Source organism: Schistocerca americana, chromosome 8, assembly GCF_021461395.2.
Source record: "Schistocerca americana isolate TAMUIC-IGC-003095 chromosome 8, iqSchAmer2.1, whole genome shotgun sequence".
Taxonomy (NCBI): domain Eukaryota; kingdom Metazoa; phylum Arthropoda; class Insecta; order Orthoptera; family Acrididae; genus Schistocerca; species Schistocerca americana.
This window is the reverse complement of record NC_060126.1, coordinates 163,213,104-163,235,413: the sequence shown is the minus strand read 5'-3', so window position 1 is coordinate 163,235,413 and position 22,310 is coordinate 163,213,104. Positions and strand designations below refer to the sequence as shown.

The window sequence follows — 22,310 nt, the reverse complement described above, 5'->3', positions numbered from 1 at the left end:
CCACTACCACACAAGGAAGAAAATTGCTTCACAATTTCTTAGGTAAATTGTTCAAAATGTATGGCTCATCTGCATCGAAGTTATTTAGATCTACGAGGCACCAAAATTTGCACTCCCTGAACTGCACAACATGATCTTTCTTTTCCCAACTCTGAATATACTGGTGTGTTAATGGACCTACAAAATGAAATCCACAGAATTGATATCTGGTCACATAAATTACAGAAGTTACCTACAGTTATGATAATGTACATTAATGCATCATAGGACATCAAAATTAAATTGTGTTTGCAGTGTTGCATTTTAAGAACAGTTCTTGGTAATGTATTACTGGTATGTGATTAAAGAATATTCTGTATTCTTGATGTATCTGTATTTACTACTTGCCTACAGAATGATGTAAATCACATACTGACAAGAAGTTAGTATACCTGTACCCATTATAGTTACACAATTTTGTATGCTAGCTGCTGAGAACCAAACTTCACCTGAAAGCAGCACAAATTCTGGAGAAATAATACTAGTAATGCACTACCATGGGAAGATTACTAGTTTCGATTAGACAAGGATGAGAAAAGAAAAGGATTTGTTGTGCATATCTGAAAGCCACTCCTCATGAAAAGAAGTACAGTGTTCCAATCACTATAACACTTCATCTGATTATTCCTTGTAGCCCCAGCTGGAAAAATCAACTTCAGCATTCATGATATAACACAATATTTTGTCAAGAAAGGCCATTTGCTGAATCATATATGTCTGGAAGAAAATGTAAACATCTTTGTCTGCATAAGCTAAGGGAGATGTAATAAAACACTTTACAGTCTGCAAATCTGGAGTTGTGAGCCAAGGCTATCTATCTATAATTGAATGAAATACACTAATACACAATCTTTATTTAGGCACAATACACAATGCAGAACTTTTAAAATAATTCAGAACTCCTTCAGCTCTGAATCAAAATTCAAATCTCAGGGTGCTCCACATACTTCACCAGCACTGTGTGTTGCATTGCAGGGGGAACCAAAATGCGGGAGGCAAGTAGTAACAATACCTGAAATGCTGTTTGAGTAAATGCTACTGACACGGTAAATGATGAAGATTTTCTTGAACTGCTTTCCAGTCAGCTCTTAATTAATCTAGAATGGTTGAAACTATTACATAATCTGCCAGGGACCAAGAAAGAGGCGAGACTACATGCGGCCCTCCGAGTCTAGATCCACTGCATTGTTTCCCATGCAATGCCAGATTCAGTGCATGCAGTGTACATGAAATACCCTGCAGAAAACCTACCACAATTTTGTATTATGTGTTAAGGTACTTCACCCAGAATAACATTTCACCTAGTCATAATTTCAAATTTTACGATTAAGAAGTGTTTTGTAAATAAATAATATTGATTTTCATTAGTGCAGTTAAAGTCTGAAGGAATTACTGTTAGATTTGAAAAGACAGAATACGTTTGGATCGGATAAGGAAATAGGCCATGTCCCTTCGAAAGAAGCAATTTAGGCAAAGCAGAGGAAAATTAAATTTGGAATTCCATGAAGGGAAGATTTGGTTAGTTCAGTATCTTAGTGAAAGAAGTGAAGTGGGCTGTAGGCAGCAAGGGTGGTAACAACATTTTTAAAACAAGGAAAAAGTTGTACTTACAAAGGACAAGCAAAAAGTTTTGTCGGCTCATGCACTATGGCCACATGTCGTTGGAGGTATTTTTCACTGTTGAATCCCTTTCCACACTGCTGGCATAGGATTTGGGTCTGCCGATTGTGGATGACACGATGCTCTTTTAGTGCAAAACTATTTGTGAATGTCTGGAATATAGCAAATATGTGGAAGTAAATGAATTTGATTAATTTTCTTTAATAATGTTTAATCCACACAAAAATAAATCTGTAACAATATATTATCTTACTTTATTGCATATCTCGCAAGTCATTAAACCTTCCCCAGTGTGTTTCCGGATATGGTACTTCAGTTTCTGAAATCAAATAGCATAGTTATTTCAAGTCAAATGACTTTCACAACAATACAGCTAACATGCAAATGGAGTCCACCTACCCACTTTCAGAAAAAATCTTTGAATGTATTAGTAATAATGCAGCAAAGTTAAGGACTAATTAAAATGAAAGAAGGATAAGAGACCACCACATGCTTAGGAGATATACAGTCATATAACAGATAAACACCCACAAGATCTGAGATGTCGGCACAGTTAGTAAGCTCCTCCAGTGATGTTGCACAATAAACAGAAAACAAATTTATTTGCATGCACATGCGTGGAGAGTAACAGTTATACAACAAAACTTCAGAAATTGCATGACATCTGGACCTTTTACAAGAGTATTCATGGTTGTGTTTTAGAACACACTACTTTGTTTTACAGCTGTCCACCCTCATGAACACTGTCTGATAAGTGGAGAGTTACATTACACAGAAAATTAAATGTATCAGTACTAATATAGTAGGTACCATTCACTTCTGAAGCATTAGTAATGACTTTCCACATACAATTCAAGAGAAACCTGAAGATAGGTACACATGGAGTATGTTCTCCAGTTAGACCATGGCAATCTCTCTGTCAAACTGCTAGCTATTACTAATTATTCAGTTTTGCTTATGTTTCATTAAGCACTTAAGAAGGACTATGCAATTTATTCAGTTTATAATACAGTACATGAAGGTTTTCTACAAACCTGTTTCTTTGAGAAGGTCTGCCCACAGTATGGACAACTACATGTTTCTTCACGAGTATGTACTCTAATGTGGGAGTTGCAAGCTCCCTTGTCAGAGAAACATTTCTCACAGTAGAGGCACTTGTAAGGTTTTTCTCCTGGAATAATGAAGATTCATAATTATCTTCGAACTCTGTGCATATTCATAAAATGTAAGGTAACCATACTGAACATCTTCATCTTCTGCAGAATACTACTGTCAGTCATAATAAGTATAAATAATACATCTAATACTTATTCCACACTCCATGTATTGTGCGTAAAGCAAACTTTGAATATATAATCAGGCAGTTACTGCTAAGTGCAGAATTTTTAACTTTACAGAAATGAAAGAACATCGTCACACGGACATCAATTGCATAAAGACGGAAATAAAAAGATTGTGAAATTTCACGGAACAAAAAAATAATATCCTGAGACCAGCAGCTGACAAGAAGTGTGAAATATGTATAATAAAATTATATGTTCTAAAAGGTCTACTTTCTATCAATTATTCTCTGTTTCCCTCTACTTTTCAATGAGGATAAATAATTAAGTGCTGTAACCCATACAGTTCAAAGCAGCGTCCAACTGAAAGATTTGCACAAGGCTGCTGGGCCACACAAATTATTATTATTATTATTATTATTATTGCTACTGGTGTTGGGTACAGTCACTGTTTTCTGAGATGCCAAAGGGATTCTTCCTATCGATTACTTTGCAAATGCTAGAACAATACTGGTGAAACTATGCAACTCATGTGGATCTACCTTCTTACATTCACCTACTGCCAAGCCTACAGAAATCTGTGACTGCTAAGTCCAATGAATATAGTATGGCAGCTGTATAATTAACACTATTTGGGAAACAAAATAACTGCATCAAACAATCTTCAGACTGAGGACCACAACAACACATGAGTATTTTACAGATCTTCTACATTCTCAGTTTAAGAATGGAATCTACTCAATGGAAGAAACAAAATTGATAAAATCATACAGGAGAATTCTTGCTGTTTTCTCCTATTATCATAATGGATGTGTGTCCATTGAACTCTATTCGCAAACTAAACTTTTTCTTCCATTCTTCAAAAAAACACCCACATTGTACACATTTCACATAAATCCATCGATACCAGATATGGGCAGTGTCCTGTATGATATTCATTGTTCCCCGTACTATACATAGCCTACATTACAACTCATATTCTGAGCCAATACAGTGTGGAACCACTATAAAAAAATAGTTTGAACACTGAGATACTGGCAAACACTATTTCTCCTTTCCCATCAACAACTGTTATCATAAGACCTTACAGGAGTATCATAAATTAAAGGGCAAACACAAGACCAACATCAACATATAGGACACACATCCATGGACATATGCATTAATGATTTCTCAATTGAAAGAAGAGGTATTTTATGTAAGAAATATCCAAGCTCATAAAATTTAAGTTAACAGTATACTGATATAAAACAGAAGGGAACATTTGTGTCATTGTAGCAAATAATGATCAAATCGGACAACCAGCTACTAAATACAATGCTCACTTGATGTGAGAAACAAAGATTAAGTACGTATACAATTACATAATTGCTGTATAGGATTTGTTTTAACTCAACTTGCTTCCATTTTTCTAGTACTTCCTTCATCCCTGTCAAGTTACACATTCCTTTCTTGCTGCCCCACAGCCTAAGAAACATTAATATCTGTAAATTTTGAAAAGATTTTCATTGCTAGCACAGCTTAGTTACTCAGGTTCATTAGCAGTCTTGTTCCTCTGCAGAGCAAGTATGGAAAATACAGTTTTCACAATTGTACCACCATACCCTGAAGCAACCAGCAATAAAATAATCACTGCCCTCCTCATCGACTACCATCACAGAGCTAGATGAATTGGATGGGACATTTCAGACTATTTAGAACAGTCAGATTCCACTCAGACCACTGCCAAAATTAGTTTAGCTATTACACCTAAACATCCACCCCCCCCCCCCCCCCATGAACCATGGACCTTGCCATTGGTGGGGAGGCTTGTGTGCCTCAACGATACAGATAGCCGTACCGTGGGTGCAACCACAACGGAGGGGTATCTGTTGAGAGGCCAGACAAACGTGTGGTTCCTGAAGAGGGGCAGCAGCTTTTTCAGTAGTTGCAGAGGCAACAGTCTGGATGATTGACTGATCTGGCCTTGTAACACTAACCAAAACGGCCTTGCTGTTCTGGTACTGCGAACGGCTGAAAGTAAGGGGAAACTACAGCCGTAATTTTTCCCGAGGGCATGCAGCTTTACTCTATGATTAAATGATGACGGCGTCCTCTTGGGTAAAATATTCCGGGGGTAAAATAGTCCCCCATTCGGTTCTCCGGGCGCGGACTACTCAAGAGGAAGTCGTTATTACGAAAAAGAAAACTGGCGTTCTACGGATTGGAGCGTGGAATGTCAGATCCCTTAATCGGGCAGGTAGGTTAGAAAATTTAAAAAGGGGAAAGGGATAGGTTAAAGTTAGATATAGTGGGAATTAGTAAAGTTCGGTGGCAGGAGAAACAAGACTTCTGGTCAGGTGAATACAGGGTTATAAATACAAAATCAAATAGGGGTAATGCAGGAGTAGGTTTAATAATGAATAAAAAAATAGGAGTGTGGGTAAGCTACTACAAACAGCATAGTGAACACATTATCGTGGCCAAGATAGATACGAAGCCCACGCCTACTACAGTAGTAAAAGTTTATATGCCAACTAGCTCTGCATATGAAGAAATTGATGAAATGTATGATGAGATAAAATAAATTATTCAGGTAGTGAAGGGAGACGAAAATTTAATAGTCATGGGTGACTGGAATTCAACAGTAGGAAAAGGAAGACAAGGAAACGTAGTAGGTGAATATTGATTGGGGGTAAGAAATTAAAGAGGAAGCCACCTGGTAGAATTTTGCACAGAGCATAACTTAATCATAGCTAACACTCGCTTCAAGAATCATGATAGAACGTTGTATACATGGAAGAACCCTGGAGATACTAAAAGGTTTCAGATAGATTATATAATGGTAAGACAGATTTAGGGACCAGGTTTTAAACTGTAAGACATTTCCAGGGGCAGATGTGGACTCTGACCACAATCAATTGGTTATGAACTGTAGATTAAAACTGAAGAAACTGCAAAAAGGTGGGAATTTAAGGACATGAGACCTGGATAAACTGAAGGAACCAGAGGTAGTACAGAGTTTCAGGGAGAGCATAAGGGAACAATTGACAGGAATGGGGGAAAGGAATACAGTAGAAGAAGAATGGATAGCTTTGAGGAATGAAATAGTGAAGGCAGCAGAGGATCAAATAAGTAAAAAGACGAGGGCCAGTAGAAATCCTTGGGTAACAGAAGAGATACTAAATGTTATTGATGAAAGGAAAAAATACAAAAATGCGGTAAGTGAAGTAGGCAAAAAGGAATACAAACATCTCAAAAATGAGATCGACAGGAAGTGCAAAATGGCTAAGCAGGGATGGCTAGAGGATAAATGTAAGGATGTAGAGGCTTATCTCACGAGGGGTAAGATAGATACGGCCTACAGGAAAATTAAAGAGACTTTCAGAGAAAAGAGAACCACTTGCATGAATATCAAGAGCTCAGCTGGAAACCCAGTTCTAAGCAAAGAAGGGAAAGCAGAAAGGTGGAAGAAGTATATAGAGGGTCTGTACAGGGACGATGTTCTTGAGGACAATATTATGGAAATGGAAGAGGTAGATGAAGATGAAATGGGAGATACGATACTGCGTGAAGAGTCTGACAGAGCACTGAAAGACCTGAGTTGAAACAAGGCCCCAGGAATAGACAACATTCCATCAGAACTATTGACGACCTTGAGAGAGCCATTCCTGACAAAACTCTACCATCTGGTGAGCAAGATGTACGAGACAGGGGAAATACCCTCAGACTTCAAGAAGAATATAATAATTCCAATCCCAAAGAAAGCAGGTGTTGACAGATTTGAAAATTACCGAACTATTGGTTTAATAAGTCACAGCTGCAAAATACTAACGCGAATTCTTTACAGACGAATGGAAAAACTGGTAGAAGCCGACCTCGGGGAAGATCAGTTTGGATTCCATAGAAATGGTGGAACACTTGAGGCAATACTGACGCTATGACTTATCTTAGAAGAAAGATAAAAGAAAGGTAAACCTACGTTTCTAGCAATTGTAGACTTAGAGAAAGCTTTTGACAATGTTGACTGGAATACTCTTTCAAATTCTGAAGGTGGCAGGGGTAAAATACAGGGAGCGAAAGGCTATTTACAATTTGTATGGAAACCAAATGGCAGTTATAAGAGTCGAGGGACATGAAAGGGAAGCAGTGGTTGGGAAGGGAGTGAGACAGGGTTGTAGCCTCTCCCCGATGCTATTCAATCTGTATTTTGAGCAAGCAGTAAAGGAAACAAAAGAAAAGATCGGAGTAGGTATTAAAATCCATGGAGAAGAAATAAAACCTTTGAGGTTCGCCGATGACATTGTAATACTGTCAGAGACAGCAAAGGACTTGGAAGAACGGAATGGACAGTGTCTTTAAAGGAGGGTACAAGATGAACATCAACAAAAGCAAAACGAGGATAATGGAATGTAGTCGAATTAAGTCAGGTGATGCTGAGGGAATTAGATTAGGAAATGAGACACTTCAAGTAGTAAAGGAGTTTTGCTATTTGGGGAGCAAAATAACTGATGATGGTCAAAGTAGAGAGGATATAAAATGTAGACTGGCAATGGCAAGGAAAGCGTTTCTGAAGAAGAGAAATTTGTTAACGTTGAGTTTAGATTTAAGTGTCAGGAAGTCGTTTCTGAAAGTATTTGTATGGAGTGTAGCCATGTATGGAAGTGAAACATGGATGATAAATAGTTTAGGCAAGAAGAGAATAGAAGCTTTCAAAACGTGGTGCTACAGAAGAATGCTGAAGATTAGATGGGTGGATCACATAACTAATGAGGCGGTATTGAATAGAATTGGGGAGAAGAGGAGTTTGTGGCACAACTTGACTAGAAGAAGGGATCGGTTGGTAGGACATGTTCTGAGGCATCAAGGGATCACCAATTTAGTTCTGGAGGGCAGTGTGGAGGGTAAAAATCATAGAGGGAGACGAAGAGATGAATACACTAAGCAGATCCAGAAGGATGTAGGCTGCAGTAGATACTGGGAGATGATGAATCTTGCACAGGATAGAGTAGCACAGAGAGCAGCATCAAACCAGTCTCAGGACTGAAGACCACAACAACAACAACAACAACAACAACAACAACAACAACCTACACATATTTAGTACAATTTGTAATTTCAAGGAGTGATATACATTTGATACTCCAAGGAAAATACTGCTGTACTGTATCTCCAAATCTACGATTAACAATTTCTACTCTTGTCTGGCTCCTTTTGAGTACCAATACAATAGTCTGATAGGGTACTTTGGTGATCTATATATTGTCAAAAGTACAAAATGAATCAAGTTCTTGCTGATACAAAACTATCATTTTCCTTTTATTTGCCCAGCAACAAAAATCAGCCTTCAACGCACTTTTAATAAAGAGATCAGAGGTAGTCAATGGTCTGCAACACCACAGTGGTGTCGTGAGTATAGTATCACGCAGTGGCCAGCGACAGCACTTTAGTATCGTTTGCATTCTGTTGGTGTTTTGCTTAGGTAACAATAAGTTGCACACGTCAACAAGTTTTTTGTTTTTATAAGTACTTGTTACCCTTCATCATGGCAGACAAAAGAGACGATATGATATGATAATTTATGATGAATGCATGGATGTCTTGTCTGACGTTCCGGACGACTTTGCTGATTGGAAAGTGAAGCAGAATTGTCGGAAGATAGTGAAATACGTCTCAGAAGAATTTGGCAAATGCTACAGTTTACAACTGATTCGGATGAGTCAGAAGAAGACAGTACATAGTGGTCAGACTTTCGATTTACAGAGGACCAGTAATAAATTTTAAGGATCTCCGGGTCCAAACACATTTTCCAAAGATACACACAGTGTCAAGGATATCGCAGAATTATATACTGGGAAAGATCTATCTGAATATATTGGCAACGAAACCAGCAAGTACTACAGTCAGAATTGCCACAGAAGGAAACTGGATTAAAAAATGCCGAATTTGTCGAACCCGAACTTAGAAAATGCTTTAGGCTTGCTATCCTTATGAGAATTGTAAAAAAAGTAAGGATCAATGATTATTGGTCAACAAATCCGTTGATAGACACACCAATGTCCCACAACCGATTCAGACAAATATTATCATTTTTACATTTTTCTGATAACAACAATAAACCGGATAATGCCGACCAGCTTTTCAAAGTGCAATTCATAACTGATTATTTTTCCAAAAAGTTTAAAGCAACTTCTAATCTATGCCAAAACATCTCAATTGATGAAGGAATGATACCGTAGCACGGACGGTTAAATTTTAAAGTTTACAATCTGTCGAAAATTACAAAATATGGCATACTCATTCAGATGCTGTGTGGTTCAAATGCGTGATACAGTTCCTCATTCAAGATATATTCCGGCACTGGACAGCCTTTAGCAAAAACAGTGATGGAACTACTGAACCTTCTTATCGAAAGTGGCATCACCTCTACATGGATAGTTATTATAGCAGTGTAGAATTTGCAGAGAAGTTACTTGAAATGAAAACTCGAGTTTGTGGAACGATACGGCAAAATAGAGGATTTCCAGAAAAATTACAGGGTGCAAAAGTCAAGGTGTTTGAAGCTTGTCATCAACATAAAGGTGAAGTACTTGCACAGGTATGGAGAGCTTCGAAAACTGAAACAATACGAATGATCTCTACAATACACAATGCCACTTTTGACTGACACTAAAAAAAAAAAAGGGGGGGGGGGGGGGGGTAGAAAAACCAATTACCCAATTTAAAAACCTGAAAGTGTATTAGACTACAACAAATAAATGAAAGGAGTGGATTGGGCAGACCCATATTTGTATTGAGAATACAAGCAACAGTTTAGTATAACTGTGGAGGCAGTAACTTTTTTCATAGTAGTAGCTTTATTTTTACTTTACTTGATTCCATTTAAATGGCATAGACAAAAATAATACTAAGCAATACACGGTATCCCAAGAAAAAATGGTCAGTATTCGGGGATATGACAGGAACAAACATTCAAAGCGAAAAGGTCCATTAAACATGGGCTCTAAAAGGAATATCTGAAGAGCTATGAGCACTTGTTCAGTAGAAAACATATGTTTCACAGCAGCGAAGGTGGTAAGTGCTGACAGCTCTTGACGTACGCACTTTAGAGACCATGTTTACTAGACTTTCTCGCTTTGAATGATCACTCCTGCCATATCACAGAATATTGACCATTTCTCCTTGGACACCCTGCATAGTGATAGGTAGATTAATATTACTTGATGAGATCTACGGTGCACAATGAATGAAAGATTTATTACAGGTGAAATCCTGAATTTTGCACTAGAAACAGAAGTAAAAACATTCATGTATTCTCAGATAATTCTTTTTCTGCAATCTATGGATTAGGCTAACTGCCAAAAATCTCAGCTCTGAAAGTGAACTATTTCAAAATCCTTGTAGAAATATTTATCATTGTTGAAAATTAGGATTTATGTTAGTCCTTAGATGTAGAACTCTATGAATGACATGATTTTAATACGACAATGTTTACATCTAACTAAACGACATACAAGGTTCCCCTATAACCTATGTTTTCAAATTATTATGCTTCCTATCTTCTTATTGTTTCAAGATCTTTATTGGACTAAGTGAAAGTCATAAAATGTAATTTTTTTTTTATAAAAATGGGATGTGTTGGCTATAAATGGATTTCTTTTTTTATAAAATTATAATAAAACATTTCACATGTATGTCAAGGAATTACCAGAAATATAGTGCTGTCTGCCAAGGTTGTGCTGCTTCTTCTACTCCCATGGAAAACCATAAACTTAAGATTCACAAAAACAGATAGTCACTGAAGAACTCTAATTCTGTCACTGAAAAAGTGGTCAAAATGTTTCACCTGGGCACATGTTAAAACAACAACTTATGTTACCTGTACTATAATACATGAAACAGTAACATAACAATTCACTCAACTGTTAAAATCTGCAGTATCAATGATGTCTTCATTGACCACTCACGGCGTGCTGCTCACATCTCCACAGCAGATGGTACAACTTAACACTCACGAGCACACCTGCACTCTCTCTACAGCTTGCCATCTACGATGGCTGGCACCATAGACACCATCAGATGACATTGCTTCAAATCACTAACTACATTCATTTGTTCTATCAACAAGTCTTTTAAGGAACCACACACCAAGCTCACACATCAGATCTCTGAGGACTTGCAGTGAGAATACATCAACATAGTATGACGCCATTAGTCTTAACAGCTAGCCAGTGAGTGTATCTTGCAAATGCTACAATGTGAACCAATTTGTGCAAAGGACAATTCAACAATTTATCTACCACAACACTGATGACGGACTCATAGCATCCCCTAGTTATGTATTCCCCATGTTTCAACTTCTATATATTGTAAATAAATGTGTTAACACTAGAAGGAGCGTACCGGTCAATCTGACCGATGTTTATCATTTAACAAATAGCACACATTTTAATTTATGAGTCTTATTTTTTATGACTTTTAATGTACCTTGGTGGTTTATAATTTCTGTAAAAGACAAACATCTATTACAAAAACTGAATGAATTACAATCATTTTTACCTTAAAGGGCTGCAGCTGGTAATTCTGACTGGTGCGATATTTTTTATGCTTTATGTCTGTAAAGGAGTAACAACGGATTTTTCATCCACTTGACTTATTTTATTTCACTGTTGTGATCTCATTTATTCTATCTCTTTACATTTTACTTTAATTAGTGGAAGGGTGAACATATTTTAGTTGCTGTTCTCTGTCAGCACGCTGTTGTGCTCTGCGGAAGTTTAGCGCTCCTCCTCATTTTTATGGCACACCATTGTTTTTGTTCATATGTAGAGTTACTGAATTACATGAACAATTTACCAGAACAAGATTCTGAAGGACAAGATTTTTTGAATGTGATGAATTGGTTGATAACGATGGCAAAGGTCGTAACGATGGCAAAGGTCGTAACGATGGCAAAGGTCGTAACGATGGCAAAGGTCGTAACGATGGCAAAGGTCGTAACGATGGCAAAGGTCGTAACGATGGCAAAGGTCGTAACGATGGCAAAGGTCGTAACGATGGCAAAGGTCGTAACGATGGCAAAGGTCGTAACGATGGCAAAGGTCGTAACGATGGCAAAGGTCGTAACGATGGCAAAGGTCGTAACGATGGCAAAGGTCGTAACGATGGCAAAGGTCGTAACGATGGCAAAGGTCGTAACGATGGCAAAGGTCGTAACGATGGCAAAGGTCGTAACGATGGCAAAGGTCGTAACGATGGCAAAGGTCGTAACGATGGCAAAGGTCGTAACGATGGCAAAGGTCGTAACGATGGCAAAGGTCGTAACGATGGCAAAGGTCGTAACGATGGCAAAGGTCGTAACGATGGCAAAGGTCGTAACGATGGCAAAGGTCGTAACGATGGCAAAGGTCGTAACGATGGCAAAGGTCGTAACGATGGCAAAGGTCGTAACGATGGCAAAGGTCGTAACGATGGCAAAGGTTGTAATGATGACACTGAATATCAGGCCCATAAAACAGAATAAGGCAAATCATCAGAATTGGAAGATGAATATTAGAACCCATACAACCCAGTTCTTAGATGTTTGATTCCAGTGGCACTACAAATTTCTACTCCCAGTCAAAGAAAGAAGCGGGAAAAGTCGCATCCATCTCAGCATCTGGAAGTTGGAAATGCAGAGACTGGAGCCGATGGAACAGTGTAGACTCTAATAGCACCAGGGAATGCATCTGGAAAGATTAGGGTGTCACAATGTGTTGGTAGAAACTCTTGGGCCAACACGACATGCTAAGAAACTTATAGTTGTAGATAGTTACTTGAGAGCATGGCAGGTGTTGATAGACAATAATACTCTACAGAACATAAAAAACTTTACACAAATTAGAGCCCAAGAACTTCTCCAGGATGACACATGAGTATTTAACACTGCCCTATTAGAAGCTGCCATGGGTATAATGTATGTACATGGACTGTATGGAGAAAAGAATTTCCCCCTAAAGCTTCTGTGGTCTCAAGTGTGGGGGCTGTCATTTTTTTCTCGCACTATGGGAAGGAATAAGTTCATAGAAGTCATGCAATTTTTAAGATTCGATGAGAAGCACACTTGGGCTGAAAGACTAAAGATCAATGGCTTCGCAGCAGCTACCCCAGGCTGGAATTCATTTGCAGTTAACTGTATCCAGAACTATAAAGCAGGTGCATCTATAACTTTAGATGAGCAGCTCTATGCATGCAAAGCCTGGTGCTGCTATATACAACACATGAGTAATAAACCAGAAAAATTTGGTTTCAAGTTATGGCCTGCAGCAGACGGCAGTAGTCACTATATGGTGAAGAGATTTCCTTACTTGGGTAAACAAAGTGAAACACCCACTAACATATGTGTTGCAGAGCATGTTGTTAAACAATTTCTTCACAGCCAAACATCCTGCGGAGCAACTGAAGTGGGAGAACACGATCATGATGGGTACACTGGAGGAAACCCGAAGAAAAGTTCCTCCATCAGTGAAGTCTACCGCCGGATATTTGTATGATACTATTTTATACAAATCTCGTGACACAAAAATTACTTCCAATCAGAGGAATATGAAGAAAAATGTTCTGTTGAGCACAATGCACCAGTCAGTTGCAGTGGACAAACAAAGACAGAAGAAAGTCCCTGAAACTGTGAGCTGCTACAATTCCACTACATTTGGAGTTGGTGTTCTGGACCAGATGTTTTGTCTGTACACGTCATATGCATGTGTTTTTTCAACATCGTGGGCCTTGCTGGAATCGACACCTGGATCCTTTACAGAGAGACAACAGGAGAAATAATTAATGAGCGAACATTTCTTTTCAAATTAGCAGAAGAGCTCACCTCTGTGTGTGTGTACAATCAGGAAAGAACCTGTTCAAACACTCATTGTGACCATTGAAATACGTAAAGCACCGGTACAGAAAAAGTGCCAGATAGGAGGATGCAAAAGTTAGAACAAAACTAAAAATCTGTGTGTGCAGTGCAAGAAATTTCTATGTCATCCATGTTCTGGTAGTGCTCAGTATATGTGTGCAAAGTGTTCTGACAAAGATGGTGGCTTTAACTGAAAAGGTGTCATACACAGACAGAATGCTATTTTCTCGTTATTTCTACAACAATTTGTGTCCATTTTACTTCATTTTTCCTACTAAATATACGTTAATGAACTGTTTGAGGCTTTGACTCAGTAGAAGTCACACAGATAAAAAAATGTGTTTTTTTTTTTTTTTTTTTTTTTTTTTTAAAGTTCATTTTAAACTGATTTTGTATTTACAGTGTATTCTTTACTTCAATTGTCTTTATTTAATTAAATACACTTTCTTAGAAATTTTTAAGCATAATGCACTTTTACAATAAGCATAATGCACTACTGACCTATAAAGACACCTTACTGAAGTAACTTGAGAAGTAAAACTGAAAACAAAGGAGGAAAACTCCATCTGTCAAAATGACAGGTCGTTGTCCTCCTATATAGTTCACTAATGCCAGTCCTCCTAGTGTTAATATTTTATCCGCCTCGTGATGCCAACTGAGGAGCTACTCGACCGAATAGTAGCGTCTTTGGGCAAGAATACCATCTTACCAACCGGGACAGCGGTGTGCTGACCCCACACCCCTCCTATCTGCATCCTCCCCTGAGGATGACACGGCAGTCGGATGGTCCCGGTAGGCCACTCGTGGCCTAAAGACGGAGTGCATAGATGTCTCGTATGTTAAGCTACCTCTTTAACTATGCACACAAAATGCTTCATCTCAGCTTTAAATGGGAATACCTGTTAGCTCCACTTCACACGACAGAAACTCAGCTTCCTTCCATGCATCACATGACTTACGTGTTGGTTTTAAACCTCAACAAGTCAGATACAAGCGTATGCACTGTCTATGTTATTTCTAGCCTATGACAGTCACTACAAAAAAACATCCACACAGGCCAATACCTGACCTTTACAATAACATACATTTTTTCCTTGTGTCACATGATAGCTCCTTTAACATTTGTTGTTGTTATTGTTTTCAGTCCAAAGACTGGTCTGTTGCAGCTCTCCATGTTACTCTATCCTGAGCAAGCCACTTCATCTCTGAATAACTATGGCAACTTCTGAAGCTGATTACTGTATTCATCTGTTGCGTCTCCCTCTACAATTTTTACCTACCATACACTCCCCTTCTATACTAATTGGTGATCTCTTTACGTCTCAGAATGTGTCGTATCAACCGAACTCTTCACCTAGTCATTTTCTGCCACAAATTTCTTTCCTCCCCAATTCTGTTCAGTACTTCCTCATAGTGATGTGGGCAGGACATTTACAAATGGGCAAAACACACACACACACACACACACAAACACACACACACACACACACACACACACACACACACACACACACACACAGAGAGAGAGAGAGAGAGAGAGAGAGAGAGAGAGAGAGAGAGAGAGAGAGGGAGAGAGATTTAACTTTTACAAGCAAATAGCAGATGAAATTTTGAATGAGTGGCTCGTGATTTCAGGTAATTCATGCAATTCTGCTGGTTATTTAGTTAATTAGAATTGGCAACACTGGTCTGACTGACTGACAGCCATTCAAGTCCATGTTGTTGAGCGAGAAGGAAGTTAATCTCATCTCTGTGTTATAGATATCATCTGCTGTACAATGGCTACAGTAATCTCAACAATAAATCCATTATTAACATCATTGTTTCAAAGCCTGAACCACATTTTGTTGAGTTTGTAATGACTAAAAGCAACAGCCACACTATGCCGAGTACCTTGCTCAGCTTACCACAAATGTTTCAAAGAAGCATGGACCAGAAAAGTTTCTGGTGGTAATAGGTGACCACACTGAACCTGGTAAAGGATAAGTCCCTTCATGCCGATCCACTCGGGTGCCTAGCTCACCTATTAAAATTGTAGTGCTCAGATATTTTAGGCTGTCAAACAATCAAAACCTTAATGGCAAATGTAGTAAAAGTTGTCAAAACAGTAAAACACAGCCACATTTAACAAGCAGTGTTCGATGAAATATCAGCTGAAAAAATTTTCAAAGGTAGGATTACATTGTAGTTTCCAGAGAAGACAAGATGGGGGAGTCATCTATTTTGTCTTGAAAGTTTGTAGTCAAACAAAGCTGTCTTAATTGTAAACAAAAAGGTGCAGTCATATCCGCAGCCTGAAATGAAGAAGAAAGTTCTGGATGATGATGTTTTCTGGGCGAGAGTCGATAAAATGATATACAATTCATGAACACAACTGTTCATTTGATTACAGCTTTAGAGTTAAATGAGCCTCAAGTTCATAAAATTGCCATGAAATTCAAGAAGTTGGAAGTAGTTCTCACTGAGAAATAACATCCTCTCCACTATAGTCTGCAGAAGAAAAGTCGAGCTTATCTAAATTCCAAGCTGCGAAGGAAATGAGTGGGTCTTCTATCCACCTTGCAGTTAATCATCTTCATTCAGCAAAACAAGGTAGTAACCTGAAGCCTATCAAGATTCTTGATGCAATAACCTTTGTTTGTGGCACAACAAAGAACAAGGGACTAAATGTTATTCAGGTTAGAGAGAACCTGGCTGATTATAGGGACCAACAAGGAATTTGGTCCAGACAATTTATGTGGGAAGAAGTGGTTCCGCACCCTCAGAAAGATAAAAATCATGTTGTAAATCCTTTATTGTATTGGCACGGTTTAAGAGGAGCTTGCAAATTGGTAGAAGTCACCATAAAAATTCTGGGTGCACCAGTTACATCTGCTGCTACAAAGCATTCTTTCAGCACTTTTGGATGGATGCACAGTAAAAAAGAAACAGGCACGCGCGTCAGGGAGAGCTCCCTATACCTGTAAGTTGATGAATAGAGCATGAACATGACCTAATCCTGTTGACTCCAAGGAAAAACCCATACTGAACAGTCCAAGCTAAGACAAAATGGAAAGGAACCCAGTAGTCAGTGAGGAATTAGATTCAGGAGAATCTGAGGCAGAGGCAGAGTCAGAACTTCATAACTCTTCAACTTATGATGATCAAGAAACTGACTGAGAATATTTTTTTAATTTTTTTGCAATACTACAGTAAAAGTGAAAATACTACCTACAGGCTACTTAATACAAACTATACTTTATTTCAAAAATTAGTTTTCAACTTGAATGTTGTTTTCTTTCTTTTTTTTATGTAATACCCCAAGAATTGACTTCTTTAAACGTAAACAGTTATATTTACAGCCCAATTTATTTCCCCTAACAACTCTCTACTAACTCTCAGGCAGCTTTTTTAACTTACTTACCCAACCACTAAAGAAGCAGTGTTGAAAAACACCTTTACAAACAAAAAATATCAGCTTGAAATTTTTTTATTAGCACCACTTATCAATTAATCTTTAAAGCTCTTTAACATGCCCCGACACATGAATTTTGGGAATTTGCCAAGGCATTTATTGTAGGCATTTGCCCCAACTTATAAATTCCCAAGCATTTTACATTACTACTTTCTCATTAGTTGTTATGTGCTCTACCAATCCAATCCTCAGCATTCTTCTGTAGCACCCTATTTCAAAAGCTTCTATTCCCTTCTTGTCTCAACCATTTATCATCAATATTTTTCGCTTCCATACATGGCTACATGCCACAAAAATACTTTCTGAAAAGACTTCCTAGCTTAAAAATCAATATTTGATGTTAACTAGTTTCTCTTCTTAAGAAATGCTTTTCTTACCACTGCCAGTCTACATTTAATATCCTCTCTACTTCGGGCATCACCTCTTATTTTGCTCCAAATAGGAGAACTCATTTACTAATTTTAGTGTTTTGCTATTTAATATAATTCTCTCAGCATCATCTGATTTAATTCACCTATATCCCATTATCATCATTTTGCTTTTGCTGGAGTTTATCTTATATTCTTTCACAGCACTGCCCATTCCATTCCACTGTTCTTCCAAGTCTTTTGCCCTCTCTGAAAGAATTACAATGTCGTCAGCAAACCTCAAGGTTTTTATTTTTTCTCCCTGAACTTTAATTCCTACTCCAAATTTTTCTTTAGTTTTGTTTACTGCTTGCTGAATGTACACGCTGAATAACATTGGCAATAAGCTACAACCCTGTCACACTCACTTCTCATCCACTGCTTCCCTTCCATGCCCCTCGAATCTCGTACCTACTGTTTTGCTTCTGTAAAAATTGTGTATAGCCTTCCCTGTATTTCACCCCTGTTACCTTCAGGATTGCAAAGAGAGTATTCCAGTCAACAGTTTCAAAAGCTCTCTAAGGAAAGACAACTTCACGTTTATAGCATTTGAAAAATTAAACTATCTTTTAAGTTGTATGGTCAATATTATCTTGCGCATTCCTACATTTCTTGGTAACCCAACTTTATCTTTCTTGAAGTCAGCTTCTGTCAGTTTTTTCATTCTTATGTAAAGAATTTATATTAGGATTTTCCAACTGATAGTTCAGTAATACTCCTGGGGCCTTGTTTTGACTTAGGTCTTCCAGTGCTCTGTCAAATTATTCATACCATTTCATATCTCCTGTCTCATCTTCATTGGTCTTTCAGTGCTCTGTCAAATTATTCATACCATTTCGTATCTCCTGTCTCATCTTCATTTACATCCTGTTCTGTTTCCATAATATTGCCTTCAAGTTGATCTACTTGTATGGACCCTTTATGTACTCCTTTCTCCTCTTCTTTTCCACCTGAGCTCTTGATTTTAAAACAGTTGCCTCTCTTTTCTCCTTAGGCCTCTTCAATTTTCCTGTGGGCAGTATCTATCATTCTTCCTGTAGGCAGTATCTAGTATTCCATTAGTGAAATAAGCTTCTATATCATTATATTTATCCTACTACTACTTCCGCCAAGCCATTTTGCACTTCCTGTCAATCTCATTTTTTAGACCTCTGCACTTCCTTTTGCCAGCTTCAGCCACAGCATTTTTATATTTTCTCCTTCAGTCAATTAATTTCAATATCTCCTGTGTTATCAAATGATTTGGCCTTTTTATCTATTTGATCCTCTGCTGTCTTTACAATTTCATCTCTCAAAGCTACCCATTCATCTTCTACTGTATTCATTTCTCCTGCCCTAGTCAGTAGTTGCCCAGTGCTCATTCTGAAACTCGCAACAACCTCTGGTTCTTTCATCTTATCCAGGTCACATCATCTTAAATTTCTACCTTTCTGCAATGTCTTTAGTTTTATTTTAAGCTCATAACCAATAAATTGTGGTCAGAGCCCACATCTGCCCCTGGTAACGTATTACAATTTAAAATCTGGTTCCAAAATCTCTGTCTTACCATTATATAATAACCTGAAACCTTCTGATACCTCCAGGTCTCTTCCACGTATACAACCCCCGTTCATGATTCTTAAGACAGGTGTTAGCAATGATTAAATTATGCTCTGTGCAAAATTCTACCAGAGGGCTTCCTCTTGCATTCTTTTCCCCAGTCCACATTCTGCCATGTTTTTTTTTTTTCTTTTTCCTACTACCTAATTCCATCCCACATTACAACTATTAACTTTTTGTTCTACCTGAATAATTTCTTTTATTTCATCATACATTTCATCAATCTCTTCACCATCTACAGAGCTAATTGGCATATATACTTTTACTACTGTGGTGTCATGTCTTGGCAATGATACTGCGTTCACTGTGCTGTCCATAGTAGCTAACTTACATTAATATTTTCTTATTCATTATTAAACTTTCTCCTGTATTACCCAAGTTTGATTTTATATTTATAACCCTGTATTCACCTGACCAAAAGTTCTTTTCCTCCTGCCACTCAACTTCACTAATTCCCAGTATATCTAACGTTAACTTAGGAATTTCCCTTTCTAACAAATGGAAACTCCACGTAGGAATATCAACGATATTAGAAAAAGGATAGATTACTACTCACTGTAAAGATGGCCCCTTGAGTTGCTGACTCTCACAATGGAAAGACTGTTACACGTTATAGCTTTTGGGCAATGTCTTCAGCAAAGAGAGCACACATATTCACACAAGCAAGCATACCTCAAGCACACATGACCGCTACCATCAGCAGCTCCAATCGGAACTCCGGTTGGAACTGCCAATGGTAGCAGCCATGTGCGCATGAGGTATACTTGCTTGTGTGAATGTGTGTGTTTTCTTTGCTGAAGAAGGCTTTGCCAGAAAGCTATGCGTAACAGTCTTTTCGTTGTGCCAATTGGCAATTCAATGCATCATCTTGGCAGTGAACAGCAATCAATTCTTCTCCTAATATCATTTCCCTCTTTAAATTTTTTTAAACAATCTGCATATTTAATGCTCATATCCATATAACATCAGTTTTGTTTCTCCCAATGATGATATCCGACCTGGAGATCAAAACTGGGGTCAAATGATGCCATCATCATTTACTCATACAGTATAGCTGCATGCCACCATAAAAAATTATGGCTGCAGTTTCTCCTTGCTTCCAGTTGATCACAGGACCAGCACAGAAAAGCCGCTTTGGTTGTTGGTACACGGCCAGATCAATCAATCATCCAGACTGTTGCCCCTGCAACTACTGGAAAGGCAGCTGCCCCAACTATCTCTTTACCTTTCAGATTTCATATTGTCAATACAAGCCCCTCCTTTCAATACATCACATAAAATATAATTATGTCCATAATACTATCAAAGGTTTGTGTAAAATTACAGGATGTCAGGATATTTTCTGGCTAGTTCTTGAATGCAAATATCACATAGTTCACTCTGTACCTGAGGTACTTGCAGCAAAACATGGGAATCATGAAAACGATTGCTACTAATAAATTCATGAATAGTGATTTTATATTTGTATCAATTTTTTTTCCATTAGCTCTTCATTTACTAATCAAGACACATTTACTCATCAAGACAGGTCTCGTGTACCAATATATCTGTTACTGCACTTCAGTTTTTCCAATAATATTTTGATATAACCCTCAGTCTATCCATTCTTATTACAGAACCTGAATGTGTGGAAGATAATTATTCTGATTGAAAACTTCTTATCCTGGTTAATATTAACTGTGAAACATCAATACTCATTTCAAATCAGTTCTTCACACTTCCATCCTGTTTGGACATTATGACTACTGGGTGAAATGACCAGAACTTTGTATCAGTCCTCGAAGAATGGTGTAATAACTGAGACACTGAAGCATTACCTGCAAAATGCAGTATGGTTGCAAATCTTATCGAAGTACAGTTTTAATTTGCCCTAAAGGACCTGTTCTTTTAAATGGTTTGTAGAAGTAGTAATCCATCAATTTTGCAGTCTCCTACTTTCACAATCTGACTTAATCCATAAATATTTACAATGAAGCAGGCTGAAATATATAGTATTTCTAAGCCAGCAGATATGTTTAGCTAACATAAACACAAATGTGTTACTGAAATGTCCTGGGTGGAATACATTATCTCAAAAATTCCAAAGTCAGAGATGTATTACTATAAAATATTGGAAAACTCAGCAGATACTAAAATTTTATAATTATTACAAACATCATTTGATGAATGAGACAAAACTAGTGAAGAGAAGGTTCACTTACCAGTATGTATCCTTATATGTCTGACTAAGTTTGATCTTTGTACAAATTCTTTTGGGCAGTGAGGGCATTTATGTCTTGGACCATTGTGGATGAGAAGGTGTTCATTATAGCTGTCCTTTCGCTGTAAAAGCAGTAACAGTGCATTATACTTCTGCCAAAATCTCTAGAGAACAATATAGCAGCACTAATATGTTTACTGTAGCATAAAATAAATGACTGACATCAATTTGTATACGGCACAGTCAATGAAAAAGAGAAATAAAAAAAAAGTAGATAAACTGTTTGAAAATGTTATGAAAAGGATACGTTGCTACTCACCATGTACTGGAAATGTTGAGTTGCACACTGACACGACAGACAGACTACTAAGCAAGTAAGCTTTGGTCAAATAACCTTCTCCTGAATTAGACAAAAAACGTTTTTTCTTGTCTAATGTCTAATTCAGAAGAAGGCTTTTCAGCCAAAAGATTTCTTGTTTAGCAGTCTTTCTGCTGTGCCTGTCTGCAATGCAACATTTTCACTGTATGATAAGTAACAATCTAACCTTTTCATAATACTGTCATTTCATCCTGGATTTTCCACTGTTTACGTAAACTGTTTATTATTTCGAAGGTAATCACCCTAACTGTTAATATGTTTATCCCACTGTAAGACGTGATCATCAATTCCTTCACAAAAAACCATTTTTGGTTGCCAACAGAAGCATGACTGAACCCAGGTATGCACCTCTTCGTCTGAAGTAAATTGAAGAAGAGGTGCACGTCTCGGTACAATCATGGTTCTCCATGAAAAGCAACCATTTTCCCATGAAGACACTGACTGTCTTGTATCAGAGTGAAA

General features: G+C 37.8%; 1 protein-coding gene across 1 annotated transcript in view; it reads right to left on the bottom strand.

Moving 5' to 3' along the window:
- Nucleotides 1–22,310, bottom strand: part of LOC124545142 — a 76,654-nt gene that overhangs the window by 3,512 nt on the left and 50,832 nt on the right. The window contains exons 5-8 of the mRNA XM_047123971.1: nucleotides 21,471–21,591; nucleotides 2,694–2,830; nucleotides 1,913–1,978; nucleotides 1,651–1,811 (exon numbers count right to left, since the gene is read on the bottom strand). Of these exons, the coding sequence (XP_046979927.1) occupies nucleotides 1,651–1,811; nucleotides 1,913–1,978; nucleotides 2,694–2,830; nucleotides 21,471–21,591 (485 nt within the window). The remainder of the gene's footprint in view (nucleotides 1–1,650; nucleotides 1,812–1,912; nucleotides 1,979–2,693; nucleotides 2,831–21,470; nucleotides 21,592–22,310) is intronic.